Source organism: Zea mays, chromosome 1, assembly GCF_902167145.1.
Source record: "Zea mays cultivar B73 chromosome 1, Zm-B73-REFERENCE-NAM-5.0, whole genome shotgun sequence".
Lineage (NCBI taxonomy): Eukaryota > Viridiplantae > Streptophyta > Magnoliopsida > Poales > Poaceae > Zea > Zea mays.
Genome location: NC_050096.1, coordinates 41,626,630 through 41,638,850, shown reverse-complemented (window position 1 = coordinate 41,638,850; position 12,221 = coordinate 41,626,630). Strand labels below are relative to the sequence as shown.

At 45.3% G+C, this 12,221-nt stretch overlaps 1 protein-coding gene across 1 annotated transcript; it reads left to right on the top strand.

Moving 5' to 3' along the window:
- The first annotated feature begins 8,630 nt into the window (after window positions 1-8,630).
- On the top strand, window positions 8,631-11,896 carry LOC103634469 (probable ADP-ribosylation factor GTPase-activating protein AGD6). Its single transcript, XM_008656039.3, has 3 exons — window positions 8,631-9,721; window positions 10,626-10,715; window positions 11,163-11,896. The coding sequence occupies exons 1-3, from the start codon at window positions 8,933-8,935 to the stop codon at window positions 11,646-11,648; spliced, it is 1,365 nt and encodes a 454-aa protein (XP_008654261.1). The 5' UTR covers window positions 8,631-8,932; the 3' UTR covers window positions 11,649-11,896.
- Window positions 11,897-12,221: the final 325 nt, after the last annotated feature.

Genomic DNA, 12,221 nt, shown 5'->3' with positions numbered 1-12,221 from the left:
AAAAGACAACACCCTCTACAAGCTATCAATCGGGTGAGAAAAACAGGTACCAGCTCAATTTAGCGGGCTGTAAATCCAAATGCAAGGTGAGCGAGCATCACCATGTAGAAGCAGTTGAAGTCAACTGCAACTCGCTAGTTTTGGGACTGATGATCTCTTATTGTTACGGATTGTAGCCAAAGTGTCCCAAGAAAGTAGATCCACCATTTTAGTGGGTAGTAGTTTATTCATTGCTTGACCCAAGAAACAATGTTAAGATCAAGGGCGTTGTAGAGCCGCCTAACCAATTTCCAAAACCAGCTTCTCTTTGCCATCCTGCAACAAAACTGCAACATCATACATTGATAAGGAGCAAATAGAATGATATTGCAGTACATAATAGTAAGCCAAATATGCATATTTAACTTTGATAATTGGGATACTAAGACATCCTCCGTGCTTGGTTTCTTAAAGTTCACAATGCATTTCAGATGGAAAATTTTCAATAGCAGAATAGGGAAACAGATAGTACTCTTGAACGGTTGAACCATCAGTTATCACTTATGTTTCAGTTATCTAGAGAGCTAGTGGATGTTATTCTTGTTGAAGTACAAGACAACAATCGGGTTGTAATAGGCCGTGCAAAAAATCAAGTTTCAACATTGACTGATACTCAAGTATGTCCACACGAATTCATGAGTTTAGTGCAATGTTTCATGGTAATTCTATAGTCGTTGAAGGAGTTTGAAAAGCAGTAGGATGAAATCAGCAGGATGAAATGTCCTAGTGCATATTTTGTAGCACAACACAATGTCCCATTATCCTAGCAGTTGCTAAAATAAGTGATTAGACATATTCAATTCCATTAAACATGTTACTATGTTATGCTCAATCAACTCTCCATCAGTACAACTTTAGGAGCAGATGTAACATGGGGACTGGGGTGCTCCAGCCTCCTATGTTTTTGCACACAATGGAGAAATATATGAAAGAGGTGAAAGAAAAAATAGACAAAATAATGGCAGTGCTGAAAGAGAGAAAAATAGTCTCCTCTTACCATCAATCCTAGATCCGGCCGGGTACCAGCACCTAGAAATGTGAAGTTGTTGGGACTGAACCATCAGGATGATAATAGGTTCGAGAGAAATACCCTTGCCCCATTGCTGAACAATTAAATTGGACCATCTCTAATTTTGGATGATTAATGCACCTTAATCAAATCTGGTGTTATCAGAACGTGTATATATTTTTCTAATGCCGTAAACTCCTTAATAAATAATAGAGATTTGGTAAAGTAACTATTGATCCTTGATCCAGTGCCATCGGCACATATGTTAAATAAGTAGGGAATCCAATTTTTTTGTAAATAAAATGTTAAAAAAATAGATGCATAGTGTTTCTATAACTAAATTAGCATAGCGATTGTCATATCATACATGTTTACAATAAAATATATTTGTTGTAAGACAAAATAAATAAGCCAAAAGGTACTATTATTGTAATACCCACTTTGTAAGAAAATCTAAAAGTAGAAATTATATTCCTTTATATACATGTGTGCCATCTCTATTTATCATTTCATGCGAACACCTCATAAAAAAACAAAGGATTAATAAAAGTCATTAAATGGTGCATCATGTTGAGGTTTATTTTGTGTGCATTTTGTGATGATATAAAAATAGAGTAAAAAGAAATATGTTAATATCCAAATGGGGATTTAAATCCTAAAGGAAATTCTAGAATTGAGAAAAAAGAGAAGAAAACATTATACAAATAGGATAAAATAAAAATATAAATGAATTAAAAATTTAGTTCATATTATTATATAGACATTTAACCTAGGTTTGAACTTCACACATACAGATTTAAATTTGAAATTTAAATTTGAAAAAGAAAAGAAAGAAAAGAAAAGGGGAGATGAAAAACGCCTTGACTGGGCCAAGACTCACCTTTCGGCCCACTTCATTCACCGCGCCGCTCGCGTGCCCTAGGACTCTGACCAATGGGTCCCACGTTGCCAGACACTGCCACGCCGCCGCACCTCAGCTCCGCGCGGACTCGCCTCGGCTGATGCATGAGGCCCGTATGCCAGGTCTTCCGTCTATCTCGCGCCGAATTCGGAACTAACGTTCTTCATGTCGCGCGAACTCCGCAGACCCCGAACCGGACCCTCATGCGACCACGCTTTGTTTCGCTGGCAATCGGGCCCACACTGCAGCCAACTCACGCGCGCCGGCCTGGGACTCCGTCGCTGTGCTCGACCACTGCCAGTGGGTCCATTATGTAAGAAGCGTCCGCTTCACAGGCGATGGATCGGTCCTCCTGCGTCCTCAGCCGGGGCTCGCGGGTGTGCCTCCTCCTTGTGAACCCCCTCTGCAGTTTGTCCATCTCCAACGGAGCGCGAGCTTGGCGGAACAATCCTCGATCCGTCCGCAGAATCCTCCCCAGCCTCGGTCCGTTGCAAACAACCTCGACAAGTCCGTCCCCAAATTGCGAGAATCCCTCCCCGCTCGGGCTTGGCAGCGGTGTATAAAACCGGAACCATTGCCGAACTCGCCCCATCCGCACTGCCTGGGGCCGGCCATCGCTGGGTCCTCACCGCCACCGTATAGCCCATGGTCGAAGCAGAGATCGCCGCCGCCGTGGGACTTCGATGCCAGCGTTCCGCACCACACCGTGTCCGACCTCGTCCCCATCTTCGCTTCTGGTGAGACCTCTTCCCTGCGGTTAGCTTTGGCCTGAGATTTGTGTAGAGTGTTGTGAATCGGGGAGTAGTGCACCAGTGCCATGGATCGCCGCACTCCGGCGATAGCTCCGCCGTCGTTCACTAGTGCGTAGCCGTGTTCAGGCTGAGGGATGAAGAACAAACGCGGAACCGTGCATCACGGTTGGGCGGTCCAGATTAGTTCGGGCATACCGTCTAGGGCGTTGGACCTGTGACCGTAGATCTGATATCCTACGGCTCGAAGCAGATCGCGTTTTATTAAATTGTAGCCATCAGATCTAGATCCTATGGACTACAATCCATACCGGTTCAGATGAAGATCGATTTAATCCGTGCCGTCCAGATCTAATCCTACGACCGAAAACCCTAGATACCCCTTCGTCGGGTCTGTTTTGCATCTGAGCCCCTCCACTTGCCAGAATTAGAACCCACCGTCCTTGGGCGCTGTTCTCTGTGTCTTAAGATCTTTGCGCAGAGGCCCCTGTCTTGTGTAGAAATTGAGGCGCAGTCCAGGGAATTAAGAAATCAGAGAAATTAATTTAGAAATGGATTTTAATATGAAAATAATAGCTAGAATTTATTTAATTCATGGAAAATCCATTCTAGCTCCAAATTAATTCATTTCAGTTCCTATAATTTTGTAATATTATTGTTTATCAATTAGTACCACTGCTTTGATATGAATGTTACAATAAAATTTATATCCTATTTAATCTTGTACAAAACACATAAAACCTTCAGAAATTCATAACTTAAAATATATAACTCCAAATTGATTCATTTCAGTGGCATTTATTTTGTTTAAATATTGTTTATCACCTGGTATCTTTGTCTAACCATGAAACTTGATTTAAAATTATCCACATGAATAACTCTATTCTAGGCATCAAATAACTTCTGGAAAAAAAATCATAACTTAATAACCCTAACTCCGATCTTAGTAATTATCGATCCCGTGATCTCGTAGCAACGCGTAGATTATTATTATTCAGTTTGTACTTATGTTTGGTGTGATGATAATTTTGTCTATACCATGTTTGTTTGTATTGCTACGACTAACAGTGAGGTCACGAGGAGTTGAAGAATCACCCTAGTAACTGGAATCTCAAGTGTCAGGCAAGTTGTGCCCTTGATTCACTTTTGTTACCCAATAATGTTCTTTATAATCATTTACCATGCATAGGCTTAATTTTGATGGGACCCGATAGGTCACCCTAGATTGTTCATCTCTTTACCTTGTTATCCCTGAATCACATGGGTAGTTTTGCTATTGCTTTACATGGTTTTGGGATAATATTTTATTATATCCATGTTCCAGTTATTGTGTTATTCTATTTATGTTCATTAAATGTTAATTGGAACATGGAGCTTAACTTGAGAAACACGTGCCACCACAAGGGTTTAATGGGACGCCCTTGGCCAACTAACTAGGAAAGCTAGTGGAAGACTACCTTACCCGAAAGTGGCAAGGGCAGTAGGGGATTGCATGCAAGGAGGTTCTCGGGTTGATTTTGCTGTGATGGCGGTCCGACGGGGGATTCTTGCAAGTGCTCTCCCCATAACTGTAGCGGGTTTTCGGAAGCTAGTGGAACTTTGTAAAGGCCTCGTAGTGGATCCCTAGCCATTCACCTCGGTAGTGTCTAAGGGTCTAGCTAACCCTGGCGACATGGGATACACGACTTGTGGGTAAAGGGTACAACCTCTGCAGAGTGTAAAACTGGTATACTAGCCGAGCTCACGGTCATGAGCAGCTCAGGACTCTCTGATGATTAATTTATGAAACTAAATTCAATTTGTCATATGCATTGCATCGCATGTGATGTTATTACTTTTCTTAACTGGGTTGGTATTTACTTATACTTAGTAATTGCTAATAAAATTTTGACCAACTTTAAAAGCAATGCTCAGCTCTAACCATCCTCTTTGGTAAGCCTTACACTTCACGTGAGCTCCCACCTTTGGCGAGTTCATGCACATTATTCCCCACAACTTGTTGAGCAATGAACGTATGTGAGCTCACTCTTGCTGTCTCACACCCCCCCACAGGTCAAGAACAGGTACCGCAGGATGAGGCGCTTGGAGGATGTTGTGACGAGTTCGTGAGAGGTCTAGGCCGTCGTCTCCCAGTCAACTTTGGGTTGCTGGACCATTGTCTCCTTATAATGTAATTATTTATTTATTTTGTATAGAACAACCGTTATGTGGTAAAGATGTGACATTCGATCTTGTGCCATGATTCATCATATGTGTGAGACTTGGTCCCAGCACACCTGGTGATTATGTTCGCGTCCGGGTCTTGGTGCCCCCGAAACCCGGGTGTGACAATTATGGACTACACAAAAAGGTATTTTCATGTTACATTGTTGTGTGGTCTAACCTATGCTATTTTTAGAATGCCCCATTATGTTTTGAAGAACAGATGGTGGCTCAGAAACCTAGTAGGCCGTCAAGCTACCATCTGCCGCACCATATGCAAGCAGATCAGAACTTGCGCGACCAAATTTCAACATAGTAACTGCCAATAATAAAACCAGTCAATAATGAGAAAACCGGTATACTAACCAAATCAATTAGATAAAAATACTTGATTGCTAAAAGAGACCAAACACAAGACATGATCATGGGTTCATAAGATAAAAAAACTGAGGCTTTGCAGTTGTCAAAGATGCAAGGCATTCCAACAAATGAGTATGCAAGCTCGACATATCTGACATGCCACTCAGTATCATTCTGCTTTGAGCCAATACTTATAGTGTGGTTTAACACTCCGCTGAAAGAAACATTTAGTTGAAAAAGGTAGAAAATTGAAAAATATGGCCCATACCTTCAAAAATATGTAGCTTCTTGTTTCACAGATGTTATGCATTCCCCACATTTCATGCCCACCTTAAATTCTGGCTTTAAAAACATCTAGGCAAGTTAAAAACAGAGCAAATTTGACATGTTTAATGATATCAATGAAACCATATGACCAAAAAAATTCATCAACATTAAGTTGTTAAAACAACAAACACTGCATCATGTCCTCATAGCTGTTGCTAAACCAGCTTCAATGTAGCAGGTCCAAACACTGCAGCAGCTTTTGAAAAACCAAAGTATTTTGCTCAACCGTAGTATTTCTCCAATAATCCAAAAATACTTTGAATCCAAACAGAGTCTAAGCTATGATTTTAGCCCATCGCCCATAGCTGAGCAACTATTATAACAAATTAATGTATTGGTTCCAGTTTAAGGTTTCTAATGAGTAAATGTAATAATAAATTGGTCGAGATGGGTTATCTTGCCCTATCATAACAAGTGCCATGACAGTGCAGAGCAGAGAACTCAATATAGTAACATCATATACTATACTAACATATATAACCATTGATTTCCTTACTGAATGGTACTACTCTTTCGGTGAGAGCAATATGGTAATAAATTATTCATACGACATAACATTGTTGAAAGCTTTGCATTTCAGTTGATGGTACTATTAAAGAAACTCCTCAAATGACAATATTTTTAAAGGCACTGAGCCACTGACATCCGATTCACACTATTTGGGTAAATCATGATTACACACACACAATCAAATGACTCAACATTCAAAAAAGTTTCAAGATCCCTCGATAAAGGTGTATATCCTATGCTAGACAAGTTTACTACTATATCTGATACATCTATTATTATGTTCTTCACTTATTTTCCATTATCACAAACTGAATTGACATTTCTATTTGAGAAGATAATGATCCAGTTTGGGGGTTCCCCTAATAAATTCAGTTATAGCTAGTCGATCAGATCTAAAATAGGTATAAGCTTAAATTCCATATCGCGCACCCATCCATACATAAAAATATAGTTTTCAGTAAAAGGGGAAACAACATGCATGTACATTGCCTGCGAATGCAATTCTCGGGCAAAGCAGTAATCGCAAACAAAAGTGGTAACAATAGTTCCAAATAACAATAGAAAGTAGAAGAAGAATATTCTTCGCACCTTGGAGAAATCCGCCATATCATCATTCCCTATTCCACCTTCACAAAAGAGGAAGATAGTAAGATCATCAGCTAAGGCTTACGAGGATCAGCAGAGCATGCAGATCAACAACAAAACAAACTTATAGAACACAAAGGTCGTGTGGATACAACGATAGGAAGAGGACAGCGAGGGAGAGTTGCTCCTCAGCCGCAGTGGAAGGAAGGGTATTGGATCACTGTGTACCGCTCTAGAAGAGCCTTCTTGTCTTCCTGTGTTATGAGCACATGCGTTACCTCTTGGTAAGCGGTTGATCTTCTTCATGACATACCTACGCTGGCCCCGCGAGGGAGGCAAGCAACATACAAGGAGGGATCAGAAACCGGAGCACACGTCAAGAAAGCAGAGCAGGAGGGAGTCGACGAGCATCGAAAAGGGGGAAAAATCATCACCTCTTTTGCTTGGCCTTGTGGCGAGGCAGAAGAACGTGATGCCCGGATCAACCGCTGGTTCCTCCATTTTTGCTCCGACTCCAAGCGCACAGAACACGTTGGCTTCTTCGCGACGGCCACGACGCTCTTTGGTGGAGCCAGCGGTGCCGACCAAGCCACCGCGGGGGAGGCAGAAGGATGTGGAGCCTCTTCGGCGTCGCAGGGCGCGATTACGCTCCACGATGGCAGATAACCAACTGCGCACCGCGTCGGCCTCCTCCCAACGTTCTAGGGCCCTATCGTGGTCTCGCCAGCTTGCTCTTCTTGTACGATGCGCCGATGTGGCTGGGAGGAGCGCGAGCGACACCGATGCCATGACGGCGGCTAAAATGCCAAACCCTAGACGGGGGAGGGGGGCTTGCGGGTGAATCAGGCGCCTGTTGCACGCGCCGGCGGCGTGGGAGGCTGGGGCCTATGAGGTGCGGTGGATGCGACGCTGGGGCCATTGACGAGCCGAGCGCTGACATCGCGGAGTCCGTTAAGGCAGGGTGCAAGGGGGTTGGGTGGCGCTGGTCGCAGGAGGCATTGGCGAGCGGAGCGCGTGGGAGGCGGCAGAGCGGAGTGGCAAATCGTTCGTGGGATTCACGAGATGGGGGCTGCGTGGCACGGCCATCCCGGGGGCTGGGTGGCGCAGGTCGCGGGACGCGTTGCCGTGCAGAGCGCGCGGGAGGCGGCCGAGCGGAGCGAGAGAGTGTTCGCGGGATTCGCAGCGTGATGAAAGGGCGGCTTGGCAACGACGAGGGGCCGAGGATGGGGAAATGTCGCGCCGCGATTATCGCTCTGGAATGGTGGGCGTCGGGATGCGGGTGAGGGGCAGAACCGTGGTGCACAGTGTGGTCTACATTAGGTACTTATATAGTAGTAGGATATATCCCCGTTGCAACGCACGGGTACTCACCTAGTTATTAGTGAAATTAGCTAGCTAAAAAAGAACTATCTAATTATTAACTAATTTACCAAAAATAACTATCTAGAGGCAGCAAGCCAAGCTCCTCCGATAAGTTTTCACTGTAAAGCCCACACTTGAGCTATAGAAGGGACTGAGAAACTTTCATTTTACACACAAGCACACTAGTTGTAACACGTCTCAAAGCAGTACTACGATTAGCACTACACTGGATTAGGGTGTAAGCCTATACTAGTATAAACCCCGTGTCTGTGTTCATTGCTCGGATCTCCGTGATCCATCATTTGGATTGAGTCCACTCTTGCTTCTCCATCAAACACAAATTTATTGTCCACCGGTTTCTGAAACCACAACACAATGCTTCTACACTATTTTGTATATTAGAGCGGAAACAAATCTAAACAGGTGAATTTAATTCGACCTGAACAGTGTGAAGGAGAACCCTTCGTGGGCCGCGGCCTCCTTTTAACCAGTGGAGAGCGCGTCGTATACGGGAGACCGTCCGTGCCTGGCTGGCCGCCCGCTCATCTTGGTGGCCCGACCGGCCTGACTCTCTTCTCCTTCCTGCGCGCTGGGTCCATATTGTCGGTGTCAGAAGTGGGCCCATGCTCGGTTCGGCCACGCCCCACCAGCCAGCCAGCCAGGGACCCGTCGCTGCCCTCTGGCGATGAGGGATATTACGGGTCTGCCCTGACCACCGCCCACGCGCAGCCAGGGGTAGAAACGACCGCGTCACCGTATTTGACCCCTCACCGTCCCACACCAGTGTCGGCGAGTCCCTCCTGTGCCTCGTCCTCCCCCTTTCCCCTCCGAGTCCAGCCCGGCGCCACCCACTCAGCCGCGGATCCGAGGCGCAGATCCGATCCGGCGATGGCGTCCACGGCGGCGAGGCGGCTGCGGGAGCTGCAGGCGCAGACGGGGAACAAGACCTGCGTGGACTGCGCGCAGCGGAACCCGCAGTGGGCGAGCGTCTCCTATGGGGTGTTCATGTGCCTCGAGTGCTCGGGCAAGCACCGGGGCCTCGGCGTGCACATCAGCTTCGTGCGCTCGGTCACCATGGACTCCTGGACCGAGGCGCAGCTCCGCAAGATGGAGGCCGGTGGCAACGACCGACTCAACGCCTTCCTCACAGCTCGCGGCGTTCCTAAGGAGACGCCCCACGTCGCCAAGTACAACTCCAACGCCGCAGCCGCCTACCGCGACCGCATCGCCGCGCTCGCTGAGGGAAAGCCGTGGACTGACCCGCCCGTGGTCAAGGAGACGCCCGGATCTGGCGCCCCCGCCCCCGCTAGGAAGCCGCCCGTGCACACATCTGCCGCCTCCGGCGGCGGCGGGTGGGACGACTGGGACGACGATTTTCGGCCGGACATGAGGCGGAATCAGTCGGTTGGATCGTTCGCCGCCGCGGGTGCGCAGTCAGGGAGGCAGCCGCCGAGGTCCAAATCAACACAGGACATGTACACGAGGCAGCAACTGGAGGCGTCGGCGGCAAATAAGGAGGACTTTTTCGCCAGGAGGATGGCGGAGAACGAGTCCAAGCCTGACGGGATCCCGCCATCCCAGGGCGGCAAGTACGTTGGGTTCGGATCCAGCCCACCGCCGTCGGCTAACAGGAACGGCGGTGCTGCCCAGGGCGATGTCATGCAGGTTGTCTCTCAGGTAAAAAAGATCATCTTTGTGCTATTGCTACTTATAATGGACAAATCCACTTGACACGCTATTCATCATAGATGAAGAGTATATTATATTTTCCATTGATTGGATAACAATACGTCATCAATTTGTGGAATTAAAATTACTATGGAGTAGGGGTATATGTTTGCCTACAATGGTAGGGCTCTGATCTGAATTTTATTCCTTGCTACTCTTCGGCAGTAAAAATGGAGGATTTTACAATTTGTAACTGTTGTTACATTGACATACATAAACCAATCGCTCTATCTGGGGTTCCTGACCATAAGGAATTTGTTAGTACTGTGGTCTTATCAAGTTTTAGAAGCCTATGTCATCAATTCGTGGAATTAAAATTACTATGGAGTAGGAGTATATGTTTGCCTACAATGGTAGGGCTCTGAATTTTATTCCTTGCTACTCTTCGGCAGTAAAAATGGAGGATTTTACAATTTGTAGCTGTTGTTACATTGACATACATAAACCAATCGCTCTATCTGGGGTTCCTGACCGTAATGAAAATTTGTTAGTACTGTGGTCTTATCAAGTTTTAGAAGCCTAGTGAACAGCTCAACATAGTGATGATGCTTTATTCATCTCGTTTACTGGGTAGTACAGGAACATACTGAGCTCCCTGTAACATATTTACAGAAGACCAGCACCACTTGTTCGAAATGATTAAGCAAAACAGGTTTCGATATACATGTTGGCATGTGTTTGAGCTCAGCCAGTAGCCCAGTACGTTGTAGTTTAATAGCAATTGATGCATTATTGCCCTCAGCTTACTTTGGTCATGTGAATATTTAGTTAGGTGTGGTGACTCCAGCATTATACCTTGTTTTGCAATTGTATATTGGTTTGATATAGTTGCTTACCATAAAACCTTTTTCAGGGATTTGGACGCCTTTCATTAGTTGCAGCATCTGCTGCCCAGTCTGCTGCCAGTGCTGTCCAAGTTGGCACAAAAGAAATCCAATCAAAGGTGACTGATGCTTACCTATTCTCCTGCACAACAATTGATTCCTGGGTCTAGTGTGTTGGCTATGGAGTTTGAACCCCTCTTTGGGGTTCACCGAGCTCATATAACTTTTTTTTATCTTTTCTTCTCAAACACTTCTTGTTTGAATCTTATTGCAACAACACTGCACTTTGAGACAAGGCCATGCTCAGGAATGCTTTTATATTACATTTTAGGAATGCTGCATTTTATCTGTATGCAATATTCTTCTATCAACACAAAATATCCATTCTTAGTTTTGTAACATGAACTTCATTGAACTAACTTTATCACATGTCATTGCTCCTTGATCAATAATCATAGTTGGTATTAGACTACATCATAGCATATTTATGTTGAACTTTTTTGTAACCCACGTGTTTTACATCACTGTTTTTTTCTGTCTGATGATGGTGCTTCTCTGGAATACAGATGAGGGATGGGGGCTATGACCAGAAGGTGAATGAAACTGTCAGTGTTGTTGCCAATAAAACTGCAGAGATTGGAAGCAGGACTTGGGGGATCATGAGAGGAGTTATGGCGCTGGCCTCACAAAAGGTAGAGGAATATGCCAAGGAAGGAGGAGTGGGTGGCTGGGGAGAGGATTGGCAACACAGCGAGCAGAAAAGTGAGCCTTACCAAAGGTTTGAGCATGAGACCAACGGCAACAGTTGGAATTCCTCCCAAAATTCTTCATCGAAGAACAATTCCAGTTCTTGGGACGATTGGGACGACCCAGGCAAGAAAGATGAGCCTGCGAAACCGCACCAGAGCAGTGACTCCTGGGCTGGCTGGGATGATGGGAAGGATGATGGTTTTGATAGCCCTAGTTACAACAATCACAGCACCTCCAACAAGGGGAGCAACCAAAACGGGACATCCGGTGGCACATTTTGGACAGAAGGCGGCTTCCGCTGAAACCAGTCTCTTTTCCATAGAGCTATACTTTCAGAGTTGTTACATGCCAGGAAACGTGAGGGTCCAGTGGTTGGTATTATTTGGGATACTTAAACAGTCGGGTGAAAGGGTTTGTGTGTTTTGTACCATGTCTACAACTGTTATTATATCTAGTGAGATATATTTCTGTGGTCAGATGCCATTCAACACTGCCCAAATGACTAAGAAATGTCGATTTGAAACTGTAATTTACTCGACTTTGTCGCATACTCTTTATTGGTTTTCGTTGGTTTTGTACCGGGCAGAGGCTTGCCGATATTTGCCGTGGTGGGTGTTCTGGCGACTGGTGGCAAGCTTGTATCACAGTAGTAGTTATCGGTAGGGATGAAAACGGTTTCGGAATTTTTCGGAATTCCGGAAACCGATTTCGAATTTTTTCGATCGGATTCACCGGTAACGGTATTTTTCGAAAACGAAATCGGTTTTCGGAATTTTCTATCGGAATCGGAATCGGCGTGGTGTTTTACCGACCGTTTCCATCGGTTACCGGTTTTTGTCGGAAATTACCGGATTTGTGTCTCGGAAATTTCCGGA

What these genes read in the sequence shown, in the direction of transcription:
- LOC103634469 (XM_008656039.3), top strand. Translation starts at nt 8,933, where the DNA reads ATGGCGTCCACGGCGGCGAGGCGGCTGCGGGAGCTGCAGGCGCAGACG. An exon ending in TCATGCAGGTTGTCTCTCAG is followed by an intron (nt 9,722 to 10,625) that starts GTAAAAAAGATC and finishes AACCTTTTTCAG; the next exon opens with GGATTTGGACGCCTTTCATT. An exon ending in CAAAAGAAATCCAATCAAAG is followed by an intron (nt 10,716 to 11,162) that starts GTGACTGATGCT and finishes TCTGGAATACAG; the next exon opens with ATGAGGGATGGGGGCTATGA.